The sequence below is a fragment of the Lagopus muta genome, chromosome 4 (genome assembly GCF_023343835.1).
Source record: "Lagopus muta isolate bLagMut1 chromosome 4, bLagMut1 primary, whole genome shotgun sequence".
Lineage (NCBI taxonomy): Eukaryota > Metazoa > Chordata > Aves > Galliformes > Phasianidae > Lagopus > Lagopus muta.
Window position 1 is genome coordinate 53,613,330 of NC_064436.1, and position 27,903 is coordinate 53,641,232.

The window sequence follows — 27,903 nt, forward strand, 5'->3', positions numbered from 1 at the left end:
GAATTTTTCATTCCGAATTTTAGTTTTTAAAAATCTTTTCCAGCCTAAACTTCCAAAAAGTTGAAGAAAGTAATTAATTTCACCTAAGTGCAGTAAAAGTAGCTGTAAGTTTTAAATTGATTTAATGAAATGAGACCTAGGAACCAAAACTCAGTAAGCATTAACTGATGCTTATCTAATGTAGAGTTGTTAACTGTGTTTTGTTTCTTCACAGACAGTAGCTGCACAATATTTCTATAAAGCTGCTCAAGGAGGACATATAGAAGGGACTTTACGATGTTCTCTGTACTACATCACAGGAAATATGAAAGAATTCCCCAGAGATCCAGAAAAAGCTGTAATGTAAGGAATGAAATCATTTGCTAAAGGGGAATTTATTTCTGTTATTCTGATAATTGGTGATTTTTAAGTCCACAGTCAAAATGTCTTTTATTTCATGGTGTTTACCTCTCTGAGAAACAAATCTGTAGTAAAGTTTGATCCCCGTTAATATGAGCATTATTTAAATTACCAGTAGATTCTGAGAGATGCTGAGTACTTCTGGTGGACTTTCAGATGCACCAAAGTACATTAGCTCTCTGAGTTGATCCAAGGGCAGGAAAAGAAAATGCAGGTACCGTGTAACACAGCAGTGCATATTAGCATGTTAAGAGATGTAAGACTTGTTGTACAAAGAGGCTGATGAGAAATTATAGCACTTATCACTAAGTTTGGGCATTTGGTGTTTCCTTTTTCAAAAAAAGAAAGCTAAGAAAAACCACAGAATGTCTCTGATATGCCTATGGAAGCCAACTGGCAAATATGTTCTTATTCATAGAATCATGGATTCACCAAGTTTGGAAAAGACCTCCAAGATTACCTAGTCCAACAGTCTACTTATCACCAATATTTCCCCACAAAACTATATCCCTTAGCACAACATCTAAACTTTTCTAGAACACTTCCAGGAATAGTGACTCAGCTACCTCCTGGGCAGCCCATTCAGGCACCTGGCCACTTTTGGAGGGGAAATGGAGAAATTTTTCCTAATATTCAACTTGAACCTCCAGTAGCACAAATTGAGACCATTCCCCCCCCACTGCCAGTTATGCAGGAGAGGAGGCTGACTATCACCTCACCACACCCTCCTTTCAGGTAGTTGTAGAGAGCTATAAGGTCTCCCCTCAGCCTCCTCAGTCTCCAGACTAATCAATCCCAGTTCCCTCAGCTGCTCCTCATAAGACTTGTGCTCCAGACCCCTCATCAGTTTGTTGCCTTTTTCTGGATACACTCCAGAACCCATTCAGTCAACACCTGCATGACTGTTGCAGCAATTACTGTGAAATCTTATAGTTTATATTATGAAGGAATTCAGAAGGTGATCCTGTATCCTTTTGTGTTCTTCATGTCAAAGTGGGCTGGGATTACTGGAGCACAGCTGTTAATATTTTGTTTGTTCTTTTCTACAGCTGGGCAAAGCACGTTGCAGAGAAGAATGGTTACTTAGGTCATGTCATTAGAAAAGCACTCAATGCTTATCTGGAACTTTCGTGGTATGTTTGTTCTGTTCTCTTCAAGTTCATGTTCTATTTTTTATTTACTTAATAGCAGAATAAAATAATTAACATTAGGCCACCAACTCAAATAAAAGAAATAACAGCAGTACCAAAATCAGTGGCGAAACACCCTCTGATGTAAAGAGAAGCAGGGACTGTCCTCAATTCTGTAACACTGTATCGATATACTGAAATGCCATATTGCAAATGCAAAATTATCTTCTATTGCTTGCTTTACAATAAATGAAATGCCTACAGCCCATAGAGGGACCAACATCGTCCTTTACTCACACATCCTAGTGTTAAAGACAATTCCTGTTCCAAAATACCAATAGTCTATAAAGATAGAACAGAGTCATATAAATGAACAGGTAAAGTGTTTCAAAGATGTATCCACATGAATGCTTGACAGGTATAAACAGATTAATAATGGATATTTTTTAAGAGCACAGGTAAGAGTCTTTTAAGAATGTTATATCCTAAACGTTTAAATAAATTATTGGGCTTAATATCAATATAGCTATATCATCAGCATTGCACTGTAAAAGAATAAATGCAATAAATGCACACTGGAGCTAATCTAGCTTCAGTAGAAGAGAGGAAATACTGAAAATTCTTGAGATCCAGCAATTCTTGTTACACCAAGCACTGCCAGTAGATGTAGCTGTTGCATGGGCTCGTCAGCCTTTTGCTTTTAAACCTTGTACACAGGTTTTACTGCTAGGTGATTTTATCGATTTATGTAATAATTTTAAATGTAAGTAAAATGCTTGTGACTTTTGTTAATACTTTCACAAATTTATTCTATCTAACTTTAGGCATGAAGCTTTGCTGCATTATGTTCTAGCAGCTGAAACTGGGATTGAAGTGTCACAGTCAAATTTAGCACACATCTGTGAAGAAAGACCAGTAAGTACATGTATTCATAACTCATTACTCTAAAAGGAACACCTTTTAGTAGAAAGGTGATCCTAATGTCTTGTGTGTGATATAAATGGATGAATTCATTTTCTTTCAAGGATCTAGCAAGGAAATACCTAGCAATTGATTGTGTTTGGAGATACTACAATTTCTCTGTGTCTCAAATCAATGCACCCTCATTTGGTATGTATAAGGAATTCTTTCTGAATTTTTATATAAATATATATATATAATTTTCAAAAGTTACGTTTGTTGCAACTTCTGTGCAAGTGAGCAAGTTAAGGAAAGAGTAATCCATACTTAGACTTTCTTTTCAGTGTCTTAACAGGAACATTAGAGGTGTGCTACGTGTTGTGTTTCAGCACACTTTAAGAATTTCCCTTTTCTATGATAAAATTCTGAGGAACAATTAAAAAAATAAAAAATAAAAAAATAAAAGACAACTGTGCTTAGAAAGCACCAGACATCCAGACATTTAGGAGCCTGAGCAATTGATTCAACGTTGAAGGAAAAAATAGCAGCAGACTTTAAGAGCTCACTCTGTTTAGTTTATCAGAGAGAAAATCCAAAAGCAAATATACTTCCATATCATAATTGAGTCATGAGAAACAAATGAAGGCTAAACTAATTTATCATGAGTTTTTCTGTCAGGGTACAGAGTTTATCATCGTAGGCACAGATTACCATGGGGGAACTGAAAGATTCTCTCTGTAAAACAAAGTATATGCCTTTCTGAAAGAAAAGGTTTATTCACATTTAAGTTAGATTCCTCTGGTCTCAAGCGTTAATACATCTGTGATTTTAATGTCTAAATCATTTTGTTACCCTTGATAGTTCAGTATTTCAATGTGCTCAGTTTTTTTTTTCATAAGAAAGTTTCTATAAAAAGAACGTGAAAGAATGCAGTTTAAAAACAATTCAAGCACTAGAACTAAACACTGCATTGATAGTGCTTAAAGCTGCAAAACAGTGCAAAAGCTGTTAGCCTTTGTGAGGAGTTTATTGATAGCTTAGCAGGGTGGAGTTTTGACATTCCTCCAGATCCACTCCTTAAATCTTACATTAGAAGAGCTTCTGCAGTTCAGACTCATGAGGTGAGACTGTCATTGCATTGAAGGAAAGAGGACTTGTTGACTTCAGCAAATTAAGGATTTTATTACTTTTTCTCTCTTCACATGAATAGCATGAAGGGACTTTAATCTTAGGCTCCTTTCTGCATTAGTGGAGGATCAAGCCCTCCTTGTAGGAGAGTCTAATCCTGGCAGTAGAGATTCTGTGAGCTACGTTATCATCAGCAGTGTGACCACAAGGCCACTGCTTATTCCTGGAGAGTTCTCATGACAGGGCTGGCACCACATGCCCGTTACAGTCAAGGGGAATCTCCTCTCTGTGATTCACTACAGTGTTTTTGCGCTACTACTCTGAATCTTTGCCAGCCAGTGCATATTCTCTTTCTGCCACTGCTGTTGAGATAAATATTTTTAGTTGTCAGTCAGATATAAAATAGTCACAGAGACAATTGAGGAAGAATACCCTTATTTTTTTATACACTCAAAGTAGGAAGATTATTAAATTCTCCATCACATTACTGGTTACTTTATTCTGTCTCTACAAGTGCTTTAAATAACGTGGTACTGGTTTCTTCCACAGTTTATTTGAAGATGGGAGACTTCTACTACTATGGTTACCAGAACCAGTCTAAAGACCTTGATCGGTCAGTGCGGATGTATGCACAGGCTGCATTAGAGGGAGATTCACAGGTAGGTCTGCTGTTGTAACATGTTAGTGAAACACTAGAGTTTATAGTGAAACACTATTTCATAATAGAAGGCAGACCTAGAATAGAAGGACATGCTTAGAGTTAGGTTGCTGAAGATGAAAAGCCTAATTCACTACTACCATACCTCAATATACTTGATTCTTTTTTGACCTTTGGCATTTTTTGCACTGCAAGCAGAAGAGTTAATAGAGTTGCCTGAATTTTCTTCCATTTCAATTGTTTGCTGTTTTGAAAATAGGAAGAATGGTCCATTTCCATTCACAGTACCAAGAATATGCAAAAGTAAATGTTGTTCTCTCCATCAACAGAAGATCCATCTTAAAATGTTTTGTAATGAAGAAATGTATGATGTTACATTAGTAGAAACATGCAATATTTCAACTCTTCATTCTGCCTTCATGGTGTTTGGGCATGTCCTATAGACAGTATTCTCCCTATATCTCTGACAGTGTCTGTGTCTACAGATAATATATTGTATGCTAATTTATTAGAGGTGGCATACTTGGGATCTCTGTTTCAGGATATTAGGACAAAAAAATAATGATAAGCTAGTAAAGGGAAGAAGGTAAACATGAACAGTTATTTTGAAGTATGAAAGCCAGATTAATAGGGAGTCCTCCAGTACATCTCCCATGTGTTCATATTCAAGGCTCTAAAGGGTCATATTGATGGCTACAGCTAGTCCAAGTAGGCCAAGTGTAACATTAAGGATTTAAATTGCTTGGAGCAAATTTCTCCTCTCAGTTTCACTGTTCTGATTTTTATTGACTTATAGAATTACATAGAGCAGAATTAAATGGTAACATAACAAGAATCTATTCCCACTTTTAGTCTGTGTTTCTCTAGTAGATGAGACATTATGGTTTGATATGGTGGCTGTGTTCAAAGAGCAAATAAATACAAGAAGGCTCAGATCTTGGAAAACCAAGTAGTTTCTGAGAAAACTGTCACAGCAAATGACTGCTAATTCTTTTGCATTTTCTGTATTTAACTGGGTATACAGTTAGAATGTAAGTCTCTTGTAATTATTCAGTGAATATTATGTTACACTAATATAATTGTTCAGATACTTGATACTTATACTAGTCTCCAAATACATATATGGAGTATTAATGGTTAAAATGCATATGTACTTTTTTTTACTACTAGGGTTTCTTTAATTTGGCCCTTCTCATAGAAGAGGGTAACTCCATACCTTCCTACATTCTGGATTACTTGGAAATTGATCAGGCATTGCATTCTGGTAATACTTCACTTCTTCAGGAACTTTATTACAGGTGAGGTTTTTTTTTTGTGGGCTTTTTTTTTTTTTTAACCTTCTGTTTTACCACGAGTAGCATTTACTTTGGAGAACAGCAATTCTTGTAATTATTAACTTCATTCACCTGTATGATTTAAGGCAGGTCAACATGTTTTAAATGCTTTAACTGCTAAATACACTTCAGTTTGTGCTTGTTATGTGAGACCTGATTGTATGTGGTTCCCTGAATTAGCAGTGACTAAATTTAATGATCCAGATAGACTTTTACAATTCTATGTTTTTAAGTTCCTAACTTAGTCATTGACAATTTGCATCTGTCCAAAAACTTTTTTTTTGGTAATATATATAGAATATAGAATTTAAAAGCATGTAACTGGAAAAACAGTAGTTCTTTCTGCTGTTTATGCAAAGACATTCCAATGTATTCCTGCTCCTACTGTGCCACAGATCATCCTGGCACTGGGGTGGCACAGTGGTAGATAGGAGAACATTGCAGATCCACTGCCTAAACTGCTGTGTGAGTACTATATATGCAGGAATCACCTAATGAACTCTGGTTCCAGTACTTCCAGTACAGATCTTAGGTTTCTTTTCCCAGTGTTGGAAATACATGGTGCAAATTGAAAGCTTACACGTTATTTGGTGAGTATGGGGAACTGCCTTTCCATATATTTAAGGGAAGAGGAGATAATGATTAAATATGAGGCTGCAAAGAAAGTACAAGTGGTTGGTTTTTCTTTTTTTTTTGTTTTGTTTTGTTTTGTCATTGAGTGCTGCAACAAAAAGAAAAAAAAGAAAAGAGAGATGATACCAACACTAAGGGTTCACTTGTTAATTTGTCAACAGTCCACCAAAATGATCCTTCGTCGCAGTTAGCCTGAACTTGTACCTTAAATTGCTTCCATTAAATTAAATTAGCAGTCAGCTAAGTAGGTCTTCCTAGGATTGTAAACCTGAACCTGAATTTTAACCTTCACTTGAGCTGAAGGCATCTGCTTTGCAGGGAGAAAGACACCAGAGTGGACAGCACCGCTGTAATTTCCTATCATTCTACACTTTTGTCCAGAATGGCATGTGCACATAGACATACACAGCCTCAGCTTGGTTAAAAAAAAAAGTAAATAAAATCAATTCAAACTCAAAGTATCCATGATTTAGAAGTTAAAACTCTCCTAGCTGGTAAAGTCCTAACTCATGAAACCAAGAGCGCAACTCAGTTCACACCAGATCCCTTGCAGTTAATCAGTAAAGCACTCTGAACTCTGATAGCACTACATAGTACTCCGTTGTCTCTGAAGGAGTTTTAAGCACCAATTTCCTGCACAGACAGCCCAATTTTGTAGACCTAATCTTGAAACAAGTCCAACTGCTGGTGACTCACATGAGTTATAAAATATCCTGAATGTGACACACAGATATGACATTGTACTGTAGTTCTCAGCAAGGGCAGCCTGGATGCTTAGACCAGTTGTTGACAAATCAGAAAATATAAATATACTCCTAGGGTAAGGTATTCTGTGCATGATGAGGTTAATCTGGGATTTCTTTGAATTTTTACTTTACCATATGTGAAATACTGCTGATCATATCTGATTGTTGTTATAGGCTGCTGCAAGCACACTGGAGATTCTCAGATTACAGATGCCCCAAAATTACGAAGTAGGACTAATTTTTTTTAAATCTTTTGCTTGTAGGTGCTGGAACCATAGTAACCAAGAATCAATTAGCCCATGCTCATTAGCATTGCTTTATTTCTACACAAGAGTTTTGTGCAACAATATTTTACAATCTACTTTGGTATGTATTGTTCCTTTGGTGCATGCACCAGTTCATTTGGAGCACTATCTTTGCTTTGCATTGATCTAACATTTTTAATCTTCCTGTCACAGATATATTTCATGGGAACCTTTCTTCTATCAATTCTGGTTGCATTTTCAGTACACTATTTTCAGGCTCTATCTGGTAAGTATTTTTCATAATAAAACTGAATAAATAATAGGAGTGATCTTTTTGTTTCAGTAAGAACTTTAAAAATAACCGTGGGAATTCTAGATATGGTAGAACAGGCTATGCACAGCAAGTTCTTTGATATGCAAGTCATTGTTTGATTGTTGAAAGAATCACATAAAGTCAGACACAGATAACTGGTTTAAACCTGTTAGTTTCTTGAGAATTTCCCTTGATAAAACCTTTGATTCTTAATAAAAACACTAACTGCAGGAGATTATGCAGTCACTAATTATATGACTGTGAGAGTTCATACATTGTTTCTCCAGTGTGTGAGACTGCATCCCATGTTCTGTACAGCTGCATCCAGTCAGAGCGTGGGAGTAAAAGTGCAGTTCAGAGAACTAGTACAGAGGAATAACTTGAGACTAGTCAGTTCCTCTTCAGACCAGTAACAGAATCAGTAAATACACTGAATTAGCAATTGCAGATTCTTCCTGTCCAGAACTAGAGTTTTCTTCCACTAAATGTATTTACTTTAGAAAAGAAAAACATTTCTGCAATATAAATATCTTCCCAGTTGCCAATCTACACCAAAAGGGAATAGTGTTTTTAAAATATATTTAATGCTGAGATAGACATATAAGATTATTTGAACTTTCTAATTACTAGACAGCATTTAGGACATCACTGTAAATAATGTGCTGATTATGGAAGTAACTCAGTAATCTGCATGTCCTTTCTTACTAGCTTTAATTGATCTAACTTGGGAGTCGCAATGCATATGTACAAACAGCATAGTTAAAGTTACAGATACTCTTTTTTCATTATTTTATATTTCCTAACCTTTGTGTAGTATCATATTTATATTGCAATTTTATAGCCACTTAATATTTAAAGACTGAGTTTTTAATTTGACATTTTCTTACATGGAATGGAGTTTCTTTTTAATCATTTCTTTTGCTTTTTTTCCTGAAGCCAGTAATTCTCCTGGAACAAGATCACAACCGTCATTGGCTGAGCCTTCCTCAGGGAACAGCAATGAGGATGCTACAAGACCAGTGCAACAAGATGAATCTACTTTATCAAATGATTTAGCGCAGCAGGAGTTAAACCCTCTGAATCCTCTTGTTACCAGCTGAGGTGTATTCTTCTTAAGGCTCTACAGGAATACGGAATATGAACCACCACCAACCTAAGTACTGGCAACCAACCTTATTAGTAACATTAATAATACGGCCCAACATCCAAAATTACAGGGAAATCCACAGATCTAATTATTCTAGTAGAAAACCACCCCTATAATAACTTTAACACTCCAAACAGGGAATACAGCTTATCTTACTATACCCAACAAATGATCTTTGTGTATTTTATTGAAGGACTAGAAGACGACAAAGTCAATACCTAACTGATGCAAAAACTCCCCCTTGGTTTTGATGAAGCAAATATTTTGCTCGCATATCTAATAACTTACTAGATAAGCTCAAATGCAGTAAAGGTCACTTTACTGGTATAATTACTGAAGTTTTCTGAGTTGGAAGCATGGAAATGATAAACAAGTGAAACTCAGCCACTACTGCTTTTCAAGTTCCGTGCCACACCAGCCAGGAATTTGGTACTCGTAACAGTTTCTTGTGGGTGGTTTTTTTTTTTTTGGACACCTTATATTCCGTCCCAATTCTTCGGTGCAGAAAATATTCTCTTTTGAAAAATAAACACTGGGGGGATTTGCAATGCAGTCATAATGTAGTAGTACTACTGGCTAACCCTTGAAATGTCAAAGTTTCATGAGTGTCAGCAATTTCCTAGGAACACAACAGTTAATATTTCCTCCACCCAAGAGATATTGATTGGAGAAAGTAGAGTCCTTAATGGATAAATAAGAGAATATTCAAGTGCACCAGGTGACATGAAATGAGTGAACAATTCATTTTCTTGAGTTTACACAGGTAACACTCAAAAGGATTTATTTCAGATTCTACAGTAACTCTTAAAAGATACCTCTTTAAATGACATTTTGATTAAACACTAGATGGAAAATATGGATAATAAGAATATGGTGCAAGTGTCTTCTGTCTGATTTAGAGCTGTGGGGTAAGTGGCTGTAGGAGAGGTCTGACTTCTAATGCAGATGTACATTCACTTCTGCAAATGTGTTTAGATCACAGACTATAAACTGCATCAATCTGCATCAATCTATGCATTACTGAGGGTTAAATCCACTCTCCTTGCACTACGTTATTTACGCTTGTAAATAAAAATATTTTTCTAATTCAGCCTTAATGTGAGGATTTTTTTTGAAAGCACCTGTCAGGTGAGATTCTCCTATAATATTATCTTACTATTGCAGATGTTCAAGAATATTATCTAGGTGTCTGTTTTCCTAGATTGAAGTGGGACAGTCAACCATTACTTTCTTTGAAGAACACAGCATTCTCACAGAGTGGACTTGAGAAGGTTTTCGTCATTCAAGAAGTAGGAGTTTTCATTATGAATGAATTAAAAGGAAAAAAAAACCCTTCAGAAATTGAAATATATATACACACATACATCAGTGTATGTTTCTCCTGCAAAAAATATGTACATAAAAATTCAACAATGTTCCGAGTTGCTGCATTGAGCCAGCAGTTCTACTCAATAAGGAACGGAGAAAATTCAGATGTTGAAGTTTTTTCCCCTCCCTATCTCCAAATGTATCATGAGGAAGTATACTCTTATTATTAGGTTTTTTACTTATTTGAACAAGAACAGTGCGAACAGATTGTTGTTGTTTTTATGGTTGTAGAGGGAGGTCATGTAACAGATTTTGATAGCATATATAGTCTGATATTCCTTTCTGCTAGGTATTGTGAAGTGTTTACATAAGAACTTTTATGAGGTCTGTTCCAAAAGTAATGCCTCTTATTTTATTATGCTGGCACCCAACATCAGAGGTGTATGTTGCTGGTGTGGCAATAAAAGTTGAACCTTACTGCCAGTATCTCGTTACATGTTGTTGCCATGTGACAGATGGCAGAGGGGCAGTCTTACAAATTGGAGCCTGTCATGGAAGTACATATGAAGAAAATGTGTGTCATTGGATTCCTCTGTGTGGAAAAAGTTGCACCCATTGACTTTCTTCAACACTTGCTGAACATTTATGGAGACGATGCACTGGATGCGAGCACAGCAAAGCAATGAGGTGTTACATTTCAGCAACAGCAACATGAAAGAAAAGCTATGTTCCAGACAGCTATCACACCAGGAAACGAAGAGCATCTACATCCACTCATCTGCTGATCCCATAAATGCTGACACGAGCAGAAAAAAAATACAATATGCAAGTTTGTCAGGACTGATGGAACCAGCACAAGGCTGAAGGTCAGTTTCCTGGTTCACATCATTCTGGTGACAAGATGTGATCACCACTAGAAACCAGAGTCAAAACAGCAGTCCACGCTAGGAGTGCTGGGAATGTGTGAATTCCCCATCAGAAGAAATGTTCAAAATGCAGCCCTCAGTAGGTACAGTGACACACACTCTCTTGAGATAAGAATGTGGTGATCCTTCTGGATTTCTGGGAACCCAACCACTGTGACTGCTACATCCTGATTCTGACTAAGCTGAAGGCTTCAACTTCCAGGGTCAGGCCAGAGAAGAAGTTTGGCTTGCAACACGGTAGCTCTAGGCCACACACCAGTTTGAAGACAGTGGAGCACATTGCCAATCTTGGCTGGCCTGTCCTACCATGCCCACCATATGGCAAGGATTGGGCACCTTCTGACTTCCTTCTGTTCAAGTCTATAGAAGGTGGACTGTATAGGCAACACTGTCCTAGTAACAGTGCAGTCATAGCAGCTGTGAAAGTGGATTGCTTCCACTGTTACAGTTATAAGAGCAGCACACAGACTCCTGTTCATCACTAGTGAAGATGTATAATTAATGGTGTGATTATGCTGAAAAATAGTGTTTTATAGCAAAGATTTACTCTATCAAGTAGTATAATTTTGCTCTTTATATCTGTTGTTCCTTGCATGGAAATAGATAGGAGGTATTATTTTCGGAGCAACCTACGGAGATGATAGCAAGGGAAATTGCTCTATGTCTAGACTCCCCTCATTATTCTTGAGCTTCCTTACACTTAGACTCAGTCTCTGAAAATTCCAGCTGTTCTTTCCCTTTTATTCTCTTTCTACATCTTTGCATTTTAATTCAATTTGTATGTTTATTGGAAGGAGAAATGCGTGTGGGGAGTAATTTCTGTCAAAACTTAATGAACCTGCTCTGTACCTTTGTCCTGCACTTCGAAGTGAAGGGTCAGCAGTCATCTGGCATTAAATATCATATTCCTGCAGTCAATGAGGACACATTATGCAGGCAAGAATCTGCCATAAAACAAATCTAATCACAGATAACTTTTTCCATATGCTTTTAAAGATTGTGCTTTCCTAGTAGCTCAAATAGAAATACTATAATTCCTGTAGGAGACATCCTTGCAATACATGCACAGAGTACCAGGACTAACACATACGTGTACGTAAATATGCATATATGCACGTCATAAGATGTAGGTGAGAAATACAACACCTGAATAGAAACACTTGAAAGAAAACGAAGAAAAAGCAGACAGTGTACAAATGTACAATGCTGGAAACATTTCCTTAAAAGCGCAATCTGTGTTGTAACCAATTGCTATGCCAGAAGGCCCAACTTATTTTCAGTTAAAAGAAAAAATACCAAGTCCATGCCTAAATATAAGGCATCCCTTTGTAGTTACATACAGATTCATGCACATGAGAATCATATCTAGAAAAAGGAGTAATGAGTAACCAAAGTGGGAACAAAAAGTTTAAGTACAGTACACACAGATTATGCTTACTTTACTGTAAGCATTAGACGTTGTGTGTTTGCAAAGTCTTGCTGCAGATTAGATACTCTGAAGCGCTGATATTCTAAACAAATTGCACCTATGCTTTTGTGCCCCTTGACTTAAGGTACTTGAGCCTCTTGGTAAACGTATCAGATACCTGCCTTCTGACACCTTAATAATACTTAAGATGAAAGCTGGCTGCAGTAAATTGTTTTATAACTTCAACAATGATCTTTCCTTCTCTAATGTACCCAATGACCTTGATTCTCTCCCAGATCCCATTGTATGGTTCCTGGTTCACCCCTTGTTTGTCCAGGCCAACCTCTGCCTTTTTGATCACTCACCAAACCTCTAGATAGCTCCTAGTCATCAGCAGTGCTATTTGTTCATATCAGTTTTACCAGGCAGACAGCAGAAAGCACAACTTCATCAGCAGTGCTTAGTATGCACCATTTTATGGCAGTTGGCAAAGCAGAAACTGAGAAACCTCAATGGCTTTTTTCCATCTATTCATTACATCGTGGCCTAGCATTGCAGATTTATACAGCAAGCATTGTTAATTTGCTTCTAAACTTGCACAATCTTTGGCTAAATTTGTATGAATGCACTATAATAAAGTGCAGATTCCACTCCACTCACTACCTGGCTGTGAAAGAAAGTGATACAGCACGACCATAGTTCAACTTATCTTCAGAATGTGGATGCCTCAAATTCTGCCTGTTCAACAGTCCTGGTCCATAAAACCCCCTCAGCTTTGTCCTGACATTGTCGACAGGGTTACTGCTTTTCAAGCTGTAGGTGAGGCTGGGAAGCACAGAGCCAGATAGCACAGATGACCATGAACCAGTGTCTAAGTACATACTTTATGCCCTGTTTAGATTAATTGTGCAGATGAACTGAGGCTGATGGCCTCTGGTTCAGGCTGTAGGACCTCTTTCACTTCCAGCACCAACTGTAATGTTAGTCCCAATTTCACCAACCTGATGATCATTTTGTGCCTTCTAACAGTCCCAATACATTAAGAACTGCCTTGAAGATTTCACAGATTCATTGAAATGGGAAAAGACCACTAAGAATATTTTATCATCCTATATGCTAATTTAGTTAACGTGGGAAAAATGAAAGAAATCAATCAGACTCAGCTTATCAATAACAAAACCCTTCCCAGTGTCATGAATATTTGTACCTTGTGGCCCAGTACTGTTACACCAGGAATCCTTGGATTCTCTTGTGATGCATTAAAAGCTTGGCAATGATTTGTTCGTAAAATAAAATCTCTCATTACAGTAATTTTATAACTCTGCCTGTTTACAGCAACAGAAGTTCACGTGGCATCAGTCTTGACAAAGCAACATAGAGAGGATTCATTAGGGTAGTTTCTTGCATGGACTGTCCCAGGTGCTATCATCAGGTTATCTCAGCAACAATGATCAAATGAGGTTTACCATGCTTTTTCAGCCCACTGTACTGGGCAAAGTTCAGCCAATAGTAATACTTGGATCCACTTCAGTTAATAAACTGTCTCCATCTCTGATGTTTGGTGGTAAGAGGCACAGAGATTGAACATGCACACACTTCTGTCTGTACTTGGATGAGGATACAGTTGGACTGTGATCAAGAGCTTGTAACCTGGGAATTTTATCTACCACTGCCCTTACCCCAGTTCTCTTTCCTCAGCCCCCACCGCTCCCAGCATGCTTACATAAGTCTACTGGCATAGTTAAAACAAAATTGTTTTCAATATAGATAGTGCACTTCATTAAATTACTTTATCTCCATCAGATTAAGGGTGTTGCATCATTCTGGCAGCATCCTCTAAGACTGCTGCTTGCTACAAGCAAACCAAAGGTTACCTTCTCACGAGTCATGTCATCCCAATAAAGACATAATGTGCTGGGGCTTCCCTTGTACATTTGACTTCCAGATATAACAACACACTCAGAACAGCTTCTGATATAAATAGGTTATTATAGTGGGAAGACTTCATATCTTACTATGTAAGTAAAACAGTGGTCTGCAGCTGTTCCCCTGATTGCAGAGAGAAACACAAATGCACTTGTGTCATGTAATAGGAGACTGAATTAAAATCTGTTAGATCTAACTAAACACAAATACTTTTCCCAGTCAAATATTGTAGGTCCTTGACAAGAGGAGAGCATATCAAGAACAAGTAGCCAGGAGCTAGAAGGTCAATTCAGAATCTGAACGTCTGAACTTATTAAAAATTAATATTTTTAACTTTTACAAGAGGTAACACTCAGGTAGTCAATTGCAATAATTCAGAACTATTAAATTCTCAGTTTAAATTGCCTAATTTAGGCACTTAATTTTTGTTTATGTCTGCAATTATAAGCCCTTGAATACGTTTGAAATGTCTGCCATTATTTAGAGGGCAGATTTAGGTTAAACATTAGGAGAACTTTGTTACTTAGAAGGTGCTGAGACACCTGGCAGATGCTGCCCAGAGAAGACGTGGGTGCCCCATCCCTGGAGGCATTCAAGGCCAGGTTGGACGGGCTCTACGCAGCCTGAGCTGGTGAGTGGCTGCCTTGTCCATAGCAGTGTTTGGAACTGGATGGTTTTTAAGTCCTTTCCAACCCTTTCCATTCTACAGTTTTACAACCAATCAGGCACTGCATGCAGCTTGCATCTCCTTGTGCCTTCACATGCCAGAGGTTTTCCTATCCGTTCCTATATAAAACTCTCAGCACCTCAGTTACCACAACATTCTTTGCATAAGGTGTCCGTGTAGCATGGTGATGGTAACCAGTAATTGTCAGCCACATTTTAGGTCTCCTTATTCCCCCAACAAAAGCTTTCTAATAAAGATAACCTTTCTCCTTTGTGTTCAAAAGCACAAAAATCTCATCCATCCCTACAGACATTATAGGAGCAATAAGCAACAAGAACACATAGATATCTACTATCCTACTTATTTTTTCTCCACCCTATCCAAGGGACAGAACTTTACCTATCACATCCAACACACAGTTATGAGACAGGATTGTAGACATGGATGTGCAGTGTATCACACCTCCACAGGAATTAACTGAAGACCAGGGAAGGAGGAAGAAGTCTGACATTCATGCAATTTAAATCAATAACAGGATCCTCACCAAATACATTTTTCAGAATGCCACTAACATATCTAGACATATAATACTCCCACCTCCCATTCAGTCTCCTCCAGTTCAACAACATACCCACTCTAAACAGAAACCTTTTGCTCTAGTAAAATAAATTCAAATAACAATTCACTCAAAAAAAAAAAAAAAAAAACTAAAAAAAAAAAAACTAAAAAAAAAAACAAAAAAACACACAACCCAAAACCAGAAAATCATCAAACATCTCATCAACCCATTACACATCCGCAATCCCAGACCACGTATCTCCAAAACCAACCTTACTTACCATAAGATAATCCTCAGAAGAGTACAAAACACTTTCCAATACACCTCCTTAAGCCACAGACTGGCTGCCCATAGTGGCATTTCTCTTCTCTTTCAGTCACTTTTCAGCTGTTTTCAATCTTTCCCTTTTAAAGCACCACCAGGTGTGCACAAGGAGCACCTGCACAACTAGTTCAGATACTTTCTCTCTCCAGAGTAGGGTTTCTCACACCCTTGAAGTTGAAAAGCTCCTTTTCCCAGCCCATCTTGAGAGGTGTTCACTTGTAGCAGTATATTTTAGGCAAAACTTAGTGTTCATCAAATGTAAGTCAGTATTTAAAAACCAGTAACAACTGTTTCTCGTATCTCACAGAGCATCACTTATCCCAGCTGTCATTCACAGCTCTAGGACTAAGTAATGCCCGTCCTATAGCAAGTATTTGTGAAATCTACCTTGCAGAGGCCATCCTCTGCCCATTTCTGAGCAATGTCCTCTGCTCACGGATGTGATTCTGCAGAGTTGTTAGTGTAATATGGTTCAGTCATGGTTGGACTCGATGATCTTTAATGCCTTTTCCAACCTGAGTGATTCTATGATTCTATCTGGTCCAGGGAAAAAGTTTTAACACTTTCAGGATTTGCACCTGGGAGAGTTGCCAGGACCATAATGTTCATCTTTACCTGCAGTCTGAGACGCTTTGTGCACTCTGAAGGAATTTTGCTGTCCAGTTTCCCCTGTAATCTTCTTATAGTTTTGCAATAATGCCAAATTTGATGTGAAAGCACTAAGTGTTCATGCTCTAGCGAGGAACAAGACATCCTACAAAACTATTTAATGCTTCTTTGGGATCAAAGTGAGCCAAAGTGAAATTAATCTACTCTCAGCTTTAACCTGCTTTGATCTTTTTCCTTTTTTTTCCTAATTGGTGTCTCCAGAGAAGACATTCTTTCCTGCAAAGCAAATACTGTTGTTGTAAAATACAGGTGCTCCCTCAAGTGATTTTCATAAATCACTCCCTATCTTTATATTTTCTTCTATATGAACATGCTTCCTTCCTGTGTGAAAACACATTACAACCTTTAAAGTCAGTAGGGTTCATCAGTCAAACCTCATAGGTACCCAAGGTAGCCAGCATGCTTCTGCTCAACCCCACAGCACTGTGTTTTGCATCCCAGGCTGACCCCAACAAAATGAGTGTGACCATACAAACATGCAGCACTCACACCCACACCACAGCCCTCTGTGTGTACATATCTTAGGAGGGAGGGCTTGGCTGCCAGCTCATCCTCTATTGCTTCCCCAAGCAGTGCTTGAGATGAAGCCCTGATGAACACCACTGGTTGTCTTCTCTCCTGAAGACTTCAGTGGATGCTTTGAGCCCACTTTGTTGAGGTCTCTTTGGAAATTGTGAATGCATGGCTGGTGATCTGCCTGATTAGGAAGTATGGACTGCAGATGCTCCGTAACATCTACGACCACGAGGTGCCTAGAAAAGGACTGCTAGCTCCGAGCCCAAACTTATGGTGCCTCACTATGCTCACCAAGTGTTGTTTCACTCCAAAAGAAGCAAAATGGATTCTTTTCCCTGCACCTTGATCTGGTGTTGAAACTGCTGCTGATGAATCCAAAGTGATCTCTGCCTGCTGGGTTGCAATTACTGAACCACCTGGCCCAACCTGTCACCCATCCCTGGTGTTAACTCACCTTATCTGCCCTCCAGAAGCATCCCAGGCTTGTGATGGAGGAGAAAGATGGGAAGAAATGAAATATCATCCCCTGCTCCTGCTTTTCCCAAGCTGAGTGAACATCACCTGGGGGTTTCCTTGGTTCAGAGCCATTGGCATGCTGGAAGGGAGGGGAGAGCACATCTGTCAGACACCTGAGGTGGCTCAGCTGGAGAGAGAGATACCAAAAGCACTTCATAAAGGCTCCAGCAGGAGAATGCTTGGTGGGAGCTGGCTCTGTCGATCAGTTGTTATCCAGTGCCTGGGGCTATTGCATTAGTCAGCTAAAATAGGGCTTAATGCTTCCCTAGTTTACATGTGCATGAATTTTCCTAATGTCAATTATGGTTATATGTTGCCTAACCAAGGGCAGTATTTGGTCCATAAGTTGTTTGCATGCCCTGTAATTTATGGCTTTTTTTGCGTTGTGTAAATAACCCAATCAACTGTGTTGTTGGTTGCAAAACATCTTTTCCTGTAATTACCCTGATTGTTTATGCCATGGTGATGTCCTTAGACATTAAGCTGTGTAAAAAGACTGATACACTCCAAAAGTGTAAATGGCAATTAGCTAATTTCATCAGGTGCTGATTAAGATGGAATCTTTGTGACATTTGAACGTTAGTCTTTGCTCTGCTTCCATCTTGTTGAAGTACTTAGGTCTCAGTTGTTAATAGTAAATCTGTCTGGGGACAACCCAATGGAAATCAGTATATATCTAATATGTCAACATTCAGCTCTCTCATAGAAACGTTTCCTTTGTAGTAAAACTGTAACTAAGAGAATCTGTAGAATGTTCGCCATAAAAGCATCATTAGTGGGTTTACACTTACAGTGTCATGCCTTTGGCATGGAATGGCCTTTAGCTAGAAAACAAGCTACCTGAATGCAAATAAAGTACTTGCTCAGAACCACAGCCCATGGAAATGGCCTGTCATTCCCTAGTTTGTATATCAAATATATCCTCACCAATGCACCTTTTTGAAATAGTGGTTTCTTGCTTGGTTCTGTTCATTTTAAGCTGTCACCAGTGGCACCGTGCCAAACTGCACTAACAAATACTCTGCTGTGATAAGAGCAGCCTTTCTCAGCAGCATAGAGGCCATCTGGGGCACCTGGTGGACTTCTCACCACTACTTGGCGAGCTGAAAAAAGAAATGTTAAAGAATTCAACCCATGTTTCTGATCAACAAGAATTTATCATGGTGGCAAGTGCAGCTCAGTTAAGTGTGGTGTTATCAACAGTTTGGAAGAGGGGGAAGTGAATATGAAGATTCAGCAGAGAGCTAACAAGACTGGGAATACCAGAAGGAGCTGTGACCATCATAATGGTTAAATCATAAACAGAGAGGAAGAGGATAGATTCAAGTTGCAGAAACTGGATCAACCCAGCAATTAGCTGAAGCATTATTTTGAACATTTTAAAGGCTTCAACATGTATCTGCTGTTAAATACTGATAGGCGTTGCTGAACTTTGCCCTAGGCAGCTCTGCAGACGGTTTGGAAACAGTGAGATGGATGGCACAACCTCTGCCTGTTTCCTGGATGTGCTTTGATTCATGATGGACAGTGAGTCATGGAGAGTGATGGCACACAGAACTGAAGTATTTCTGCATGACTAGAAGAAGCTGTAAGTCTTAAATCACAGGCCTACAGTGCTTGCTGCTTGCACATTAGAAGACAGTTTACACTGTGTTGCATAGTTATTTGTGCTATATGAAATACTTCTGTTATCTTCATTTCATATAGTGATTAAAATGGCAGTTGCTTTGGGGACTGGTTCCTCAGCTAGTGCTGAGCCTGGACTTAGGAAATACAACCTGTTAAAATGATCTTTAAGGTATTTAAAGACAGCTTCTTATTCTTCTCCATCTCTTCCATTTTAAGCTCCACAGACCACATGTGATGAAAAAAAAAGTAAGATGTCTACTTTTTTTTTTGCCATTAGCCAGATGTCACTCAGGTCATGGAAGGTATTTCAGAAATGCTGTGTTTGCCATCTTTCATGTAGAAGTGAGAACTTGAGCCCAGTGCCTCTACTGCATCAGGTGTATCCAGCAGTCACACAGCCTTGGTGTTGGTCTCCCACACTTACCTTCACTGAGGATGATCTGCAGGGCGCTGCTGGAAAGTACCTCAACCTGTGCAACTGAGCTGAGCAATTCTTCATTTTTTGCTTCATGTGAAAATCTCTGGTGATGGCTACAGAGCTCTCTGAAGGGTTTCTTAGAATCTTAGAATCTTAGAATCACCAAGGTTGGAAAAGACCTAAAAGATCATCCAGTCCAACCGTTCACCTATTCTCAATAGCTCCCACTAAACCATGTCCCTCAACACAACATCCAGCCTTTGGTTTCTGCAGTGCCTGAAGCTAACCCCAGCTCCTTTACACTATATCACCTCAAACCAGTCTATGTCTGCATCCTCATTTTTCTGCATCTTCCATGATATGTCCACAAACAGATATGAAAATCTTCATTTTTTAAAATTTCTCTTTATTTTTACATTCAATGCATGAGGACAGACAAGATGAGTGTTCATGACAAAGTATAAAGCCATATGCTGTCCCCAAAACAGTAAAAGATAAAACGTGTAAGAGTTTAAAAAAGCATTTTAGAAATCTCGCATTTCCAAAATTCCTCGTTGCAGAAAATTCAAATCTTTGTTAGAAAAGTGGAGTTCTGCATCCTTGTGCACGAAGCCATATTACGAAAATACATAGGTGTTTCTCATCTTTATTTTAAGAAATCTGTCTCTGCATTACTAACAATCTTTATGTAACCTATTGGTGGAGCCAACAGCCTCCGTAATACACAGTATGCACAGTTACAAACGATTTTAAAAGTTATATTACAAATATACAGTAGTTCCTTTTTACATTTTAAACATCGTGTGGTTTTCAAATACGTATATATAACACGATCACAAGCCTTTTTCTGTATAACTTATGAAAAGTTCTGTACACTCAAATAATTATAAATAAAGTGTAAATAGTTTTTGTTAAGAGTGGGAGGGACGTTTTCCAGGACATGTTGTGCTGTCAAGTGTTAAACAGAAGTCTGTTTTGGAATCTGCCTAAAACAACGGCACAATATGGCCTGAAGTTCACCAGCAAGGAGAGAGGAGGGCACAAACTCGATACATCCTAGGGGAAAGTTAATGAGGAACATGAAGTACTGATATGTCTGACTATAATTTTTACCCTGATTCTTCTGTAAGAATTGCTTTTCCTCTGATGTTTTGCTGAGAGTTATTATCACTGCTCTCGACAGCTTTACTTCAAGATGCAAAATAAGGTGCATGGTAAGAAATCAGAAAGAGTAGATGGAAATGTTTCCTGTTTCAATGAATGGTCAATGGAAATTCAAGATACCTTTGAAAGAATTCTGCATTTTTCACATATTTTCTTTTCTTTTTTTTTTCCCCCCCCATCAAAACAGAGCATGGGAAATGGAACTTAAAGAAACGCAGAATGTGAAAGAATCCAGAACTGGGAAAATGAAATGAAGAATAATTCCACCTTGAAAATGAAATGCTGACAAATTTCTGTTTGAACTATATGGAGAAAAAGTAAATTTGAAACAGAACAGTTTGGTAGAACGCCGTTCTCTGTTATTAAACCCATTAAGAGCAGAACTATACCAGAATTAAATTATTTTGAAAATGTACTCTGATGCTAAGCATTTTGTCACTGGCTCATTATTGCAGAAACAGCTGGAATCTCAGCATGAATGCAATTTGCAAACATGTTTCAAGCAGCTCAATTTGCTATTTTCAATGCGAGCTTAAAAAAGCAAATGAAAAAATTTTCCCTTTTAAAACATGTACAAATGCAGCCTACTAATCCTAGTTCTGCAGAAAACTACCAACTATTCAGAAGTAAATGTGTTATAGCAGCACTGAGTGGCTATGATAAACTAAGGGTCCTCTCAGTTTTTCCATTACAGATTTAATCTACAAATCAACCATGCAAATCGGCTTTACATGATACCGATTGGCCTACACTCTGCCACATGATCTTTTTTCCATTAGTGGTTGGACCTCAGGTACTATCCCATGCTCACTCATATCTAAGTTATTAAAGGCCAGCAGAAGTACTCAGTGTGTCTTTGAAATGCTCTTTTTCTGACGTTGAAATGATACCTTTTGTCAGCCCATGATTCAGTGCTGTCTCGTAAGCATTTACTAAACAATCAGTAATTTAAGGCCTGAGCACAAGCAGCTTTACACCAAGTGCTATACTACCTCTGGATTGACTACGTGTGCTGTTGACTACACTACCTAGGGATTTTATTTGGAATTTGGATTGCTACATACAATTGCCAATAAAATTCACATTATTTCGAAGGTGGGTGGTTCAGAGCACGCAGTGACCATGCAGAAGGAACGCTCATTTCTCACCTGTTAATGCTGCTGCGTGTCCCACTCTAACCATAGTCTGTTCTCCAGGTTCCCTCGTTTGTAGCTCTAAAGCCAGTCTCCACTCCTACATTTAAATGCCATGTTGTGGCTCAGTCCCAAGTTGCAGACAGATCTCATGGTGTCAGCCTGGAGTTGGGCAGCTCTCTACACGCCTGTGCCAGTCACTTGTCCTCCGTCCTGCACCTTCCTCTAATTGTGCCAGGACAAGTGCTTATGGGATTACTCAGTGGGCAGGATGGGGGAGGACCATCTAGAGAGACAGACAGCCATGCAACCACACCCTGAGTCCACAAAGCTCTTTCATAGCCACCCAGTGTCTTCAAACCCAGTGTTTAACTTCAGCAGGCAAAGTGATCAGCAATTAATGTTTGGCCTTTAGCTTGAGACAGCAAAAGACAGCAGCTCCTGTTCTTGTGTTAAAAGAGACAAAGAGCTCAAAATGGGCTTATGCATACCCTTATGCCAGACTAGGACTCCCAGAGCTCCTGAGGCATGTCCCAGAATTTCATTTTCCTCCACACAGACAACAGATTTTGTCCATATTTGGAATATTGTTTCCTATTTTGACCACTGAACATAAGCCAATGAAAACATTTGGATTTGTTTTCTTTTTCACTTTTTTTTCTTTTTTCATTTACAGAACCTTTAGGGTATCATAAAGTAACTTCTACTGAATAAGCCAATAGGCCAGAAAGGTTGTCCTACAAGCACATTTTTAGGTTGACTGGTTTTTAATTAATCACGCTCCTTTCATCCCTCTCTTCATAGGACTACATCAAGATTTCTTTTGGTTGCAACTGATAGCATTGGATGAAGGTACCACACAGTAGATGCTCTGTAAGCAAATGTCTTTAGCTTTTCAACTGATCGTAGATTTTCTAGGGACTCTGTCAAGCTTGCTTGACTCCATTCCTTGATGAGTGATATATCACTGGCTGCAGGAACCTAACAAAATATTCACTCTGTTCTCAGTGCATTGTTCAAGGTAGTTTTCAAGAGCCTGACTGTCCTATGCTTTACCTCTGCTATTATGGGTTGATCCGCTACTATAAGGCTGTGTTGTTTGTGCCTGTTTTTTCAACACAAGCTGCAGCTGGAGCCCTTCTTACACCTCTTTCTTCATCAGCCATTGTAATGGTGTTTTCATAAACCTCCATAGTTTTTAGCTGATTATCTTTGGCACCCTCCTGTTCTGCATTGACTTTGCAGCACTTGGAGAATCTGCAGCAATGCTTCCCACAAAAGGAGAGTGAAGACATAATCATATTGTCCCAGGGCTCTAGGGAGTGCATCCAGACGGGTAGGAAATCCCAGTTTTGAAGCTTCTCAGGCAGTGAATGCGGCCGCCTTGTCTGCATAATATTAACTACAATCACACCAATAAACAGAGCCAACAGGGGAAGGCAAACACCCAAAAGGACTGGCCAGCCCGCCAGTGACAGACCAAATACAAACAAAGGCAAAAGAAAGAAGCAGATGAGAAGATAAAATATAGCAAACCATCTGTACTTGGCTGTTATGTTTCCCAAGCTCTTGCTCATGCGGATTGGCAGCCGAGTAAAAGGCAGCGGGTAAAACAGGATAATCCCAGAGACATTGAAGAAGAAGTGGCACAAGGCAATCTAAAAGCAAAAAATATTTGAAAAGTTTATTACCTCAAATGACATTAAATAGTCCTACCCACACAGTAATAACTTCCAGTGGTACTGACTTCATAGTTTCCCTTCTCTTGCTCCTCACTTTGATCTTTTCTTGTCTTTGCTTCTACTTTACTGCTAGACCTTCCCTAGCATGAAAAAAGGACTTGGAAATACCTCACACATACTAAAGATCAAAGATGATAAATAGGTCACAGCATCTGAAACAAGAAAACAAGCATCTGAAACAAGAGAAGCCCAACGGAGACAAGATATCTCCCTGCAGATGGAGAAGTTTTAAAATGCAACACTGTAATGAAATAAATTGAGTCTACCACAAATACAGCTGGTAAAGCAAGCATCAGGATCCTGAGCAAGGAACTTACAGATATTAGTAACCTTCAAAGGGGGTTACCTAAGAGAGTTGTCAGATTTGGGCACTGAATTCTAAGATGTTGAGATTCAATGCTCTGCAGTCAAGTGGCCAATCCTGCTGGATTTCTGAATGAATTCAATCAGATCAAGCTAAACTTAGGAAAGATTTTACTACATATTGATATGCTAGGAATGCTTAACAGAAGCTTTTTGCTGTAGTAGTTGAAATTAGTACCACATATAGAATCAAGCTCAATATCCAGGACATATTTTGTTGGGTTTTCACTCAGAAAAGTTGCAGCTTCTAAATAAATTCAAGGAACCATTGGTTTATACTGACCTGTAATGAATACTTTAATGTACTCCCTGGGCTTGCTAAAGCTGCAAGTATAGCTGTTGTGGTTGTGCCAATGTTAGCTCCTAGGGTGAGGGGATAAGAACGCTCAATGCTTATAACACCGATGCCTAGAAGAAAAGAAATGGCATTAAGCAGTTTTAGAATAATAAAGAAGCTAAAATGTGGGGATGAAGAATAAAATACTGACAACTTACCAACAAGAGGTGTAATAGCAGATGTGAAGACAGAACTACTTTGAACAACGAAGGTCATACCAGCCCCTGCAAGCATAGCCAGGTATCCAGCCAGCCAAGTAAAAGGAAATGGGAAATCTAGAAAAATAGAGGGAGGACAATGCCTTTAGAATAACAAAACATTCCATGCAAAATCATATAACAGAGAAAACCCTACTAAGCATTCTGAATGTATATATACTGTTTACATGTTGTCTAAAACAAGATTGGAGGTCAGAGTCAGTTCTACCACTTTAATTTGCCCTCTTATTTGTATTCTCTCCAGCTTTCCCCCACTGGACACACTGTGAGATGGATGTTAGCCTAGGTAGACCTTTGTACTGACCCAGGGCAGTATATATGCTGTAATACAATTAGGTACCAGACATGTTTCCACTGAGCTCAACTCAACACCTTCCACCTGTCTAGGGTTTCCTGGTTTTGGCAACCAGGCATTCGCTATGTAGATGGGATCTTCAAAAGGCTCTGAAGACCACCGTACTAAAATCATAAGGCTCCTACCTGGTTGCAAGTTGAACATCTAATCATTCATTTGTTACTCTTGCAAATAAAAGCTAATCACACTGATTAGAGAAACTAAGTACAATGGTCCCCTGTAATCTGCAGACTTATGACTTAGCCAAGAGGTCAGGACTTCCTCAGCTGAGATGACACAGAGAGATTCTGAGCAAATCACAAATGAACAGTAATTGGCCACTTTCTACCCAATTATTTTGATTTGGGCAGTGATCTTTGCCCAGGAGAAGACAGAATGGGGACCACTTTGTTTTCTTCCCCATGGCTGTGAGCCCTCTCATACAATCAGGTGCACGCCAGGACTGATTTTCACTGGTGCAGGTTCTGAAGTCTCCATTCGGTGGAAAATGGAGAAAAGGCAGCCAAGTGGAAAACCAAACAAAACAAGCACCCTAGTTTGCACACAATGAAAGCAAAAGCGAAAATCACCTCGATAACACAGGGAAAGACAGAAAGTATCAATATGCAGGGCTGCTTATCTTACTGAGGAAGTTGAAGAATGGAACGTGTCAAGTAAAGGAAATTAGATCAAATAATCTCTACGTTCATTTGTCAGACTTACTTTAAAAGGAGCGTGCAGACCTTGTGTGCAAGTAGGCAATCATGATCTCAGCACTTCAGTGCTATCTTTTGGGGATGTGAAGATTACATTTCTAACAGCTATTGATTACACATCAGAAAGAGAGCCTGGACTTTAGTCTCTGTTGCTTTTAATCTGCAGTTAAATAGCAAACTGTTCACTAATAAAAATTTTTAAGGAAGAAAATCTCATGCTGAGCTGAAGAAATATTTAGAGGCAACATTTCTGGTTTAATATTATTTTCTTGAAACTATTCTGCAATAACAGAACAGAGGATGTCAGTAAATGTACCCAGTGTCCTTGCTGTTACTAAGAACAAGCTTCAGGGGAAGCAGGTAATTACCAGTGTTGATTGTCTTCTTGATAACACTTGCTACTTGTCCTTTAAGCACAGAGTTTAACAGCTTAACGATCATCACCAGACAGGAGCAAAGAACAAGCAGGGACAAAGCCAGAAGTATGAGACCGATGGCAAGATCAGGCAGGTCTGATTCCGTAAAGAGATGCCGGCCTGGAAAAAAAGAAAAGGAGAACAAATCGGCCTAGTCTCTCATTTTTGTTTCTGATCCCAAGGCCAGCTCTGGTTTTCTTGCACAGCCTAAGAAAATGGGACCAGAGCACACATGGCAAAAATTGAAACTGCCATCTCCTTAGCTGCACAAAATTTGTGTCTGAGAGGGGCTTTTACGTGACACTTTCATAAAATATATAGCAGGCACATCTGCAGAACAGGCAAAGTCTGGCTGACCACGTACAGCTTTGTGCATGGAGGGAGAGTACAACAAAATGTATGAAATCGTGATGTGCTCCTAGTTGGGTGATGGGTCAGCAAGAGATGGCTGTGTGCCTGAGAACTGCTGCTGAAATTCCTGAACAGTGCATCTGGATGGAGATATCCAAGCACCTGCTACAGCAAAGTGACTGTAACTGTAGCACCAAGTCACCTGAATAACCAGGGTGACGTGATACTGAAGACCTCATTTACTAATACTAGGGGGCATGGAAAGAGATCCATGTAGTGCCAGATACAGTGATGATGCTGGTAACTCCAGCTGAATAACGGAGCACAAGCTGTTCTGACTGCAGCGATAGAAGTATCTTGTGTACACATGCAGGTGAGTGCCTCGATACTCCTCTACAGTGGTCTGTTAACACTGTTAGAACAATATGTATTTCTGTACAAAGGCAAAATGTTTCTACTACTTACATTTAGTGATGTATTCTGTTTCAGATATGTTTTTCAAGGTCCATGTCACATTTCCTTCTGACCAACAAAGTTCAGGAGACGTGCAGTTCTCTGAAGGTGGAATTGTGACATTCTGCAGTGTCTAAAGATTGCCAGAAAAAGCAGTTGTTTCAGGCAACTAACATTCATTAAGAGCTCATACAAAATTCTAGTTTTTTTTACTGCAACCAAGAATTCACCAACTAAAGGCAGATTTGTAAGCTGGAGTGTAACTCAATTGTACCTTGTTAATGACATGGCACATTTTCTTCTATTCGCCAAATAAACAGCTGTGCTTTCACTCAAGTTGTTCAGCACAACTTTTTAAGGTGAAAATATTTCCCAAACCCGCTACATCATTTCAACCATAGCACCGTGTTGTCAGGAGCTAAGAAGCTTAATAACTGATTTCAGGATTCATGGAAAAAAATTCACATCAGGTTGCAGATGCGGGACAAAGGCATTCCTTTCCAGTCAGCGCCACAACTTCCTTGGATCAAAGCAATTTCTACCTCTTTACTGTCAGCTTAACTGCAGTTAACTGACCAGAGGCTGTGGAGTCTCCTCCTTGGAGATCTTCAAAAGCCACCTGGATGTGCTTCTGGGCGCCCTGCTCAGAGTATCCCTGATGGAGAGGGGTTGGAAAAGATGGTCTCTGACCACCTCATCCATTTGGTGATTCTGTGATTCTGAAATGGTGTGATGAGCATTGCACAGGACTGTGACTCAGACTATCACAATACTGGTGCAGTATCTGCTGCTGAATGAGCATTGGTTGGTCACAACACCTTTGTGAACCTCTGCTTTCACATCTGTAGAAACAGAGATGTAGATGTGCAGCTACTACTTTATTTTCTAAAGCTCAAAGATTCTCTAAGAGCTAATCATTTTCATCATGACTAGTACTAGTACTATTGACTTGAGCCTGAATTTCTCTTTATGAAATACAACCTTGCTTACAAGAACTCCAGCTGATAGCCCAGATGACACTGAGTCCACAAGTCCTTATGTAGATTAAGAAACTTCCATGACTGAACTGTACTTCCCCATATCAATACAGCTAACAGCAGAATGGACTCTGAACTACACGCTGCCAAACAGGTGTTATCTGTAAGATATGTTGGAGTGATACTGTCTCAGAAATGGG

The 27,903-nt window shown here is 39.0% G+C and overlaps 2 protein-coding genes across 4 annotated transcripts in view; one reads left to right on the top strand and one right to left on the bottom strand.

Moving 5' to 3' along the window:
* Positions 1-9,723, top strand: part of SEL1L3 (SEL1L family member 3) — a 30,512-nt gene extending 20,789 nt beyond the window's left edge. The window contains exons 16-24 of the mRNA XM_048941998.1: positions 215-342; positions 1,449-1,532; positions 2,354-2,444; positions 2,555-2,639; positions 4,107-4,216; positions 5,386-5,513; positions 7,192-7,294; positions 7,387-7,459; positions 8,423-9,723. Of these exons, the coding sequence (XP_048797955.1) occupies positions 215-342; positions 1,449-1,532; positions 2,354-2,444; positions 2,555-2,639; positions 4,107-4,216; positions 5,386-5,513; positions 7,192-7,294; positions 7,387-7,459; positions 8,423-8,586 (966 nt within the window). The 3' untranslated portion in view covers positions 8,587-9,723. The remainder of the gene's footprint in view (positions 1-214; positions 343-1,448; positions 1,533-2,353; positions 2,445-2,554; positions 2,640-4,106; positions 4,217-5,385; positions 5,514-7,191; positions 7,295-7,386; positions 7,460-8,422) is intronic.
* A 7,709-nt stretch (positions 9,724-17,432) lies between these two features.
* SLC34A2 (solute carrier family 34 member 2) overlaps positions 17,433-27,903 on the bottom strand; it is a 53,047-nt gene continuing 42,576 nt past the window's right edge. For 2 of the 3 annotated variants that reach the window (XM_048942958.1, XM_048942959.1), the window contains 5 exons: positions 26,739-26,859; positions 25,875-26,042; positions 24,397-24,513; positions 24,185-24,309; positions 19,942-23,454 (listed from right to left, as the gene is read on the bottom strand). In XM_048942958.1, the coding sequence (XP_048798915.1) occupies positions 22,879-23,454; positions 24,185-24,309; positions 24,397-24,513; positions 25,875-26,042; positions 26,739-26,859 (1,107 nt within the window). In that variant the 3' untranslated portion in view covers positions 19,942-22,878. Of the gene's footprint in view, positions 17,532-19,941; positions 23,455-24,184; positions 24,310-24,396; positions 24,514-25,874; positions 26,043-26,738; positions 26,860-27,903 lie in introns of those variants that run through there. The other variant, XR_007376675.1, reaches the window with a different exon arrangement.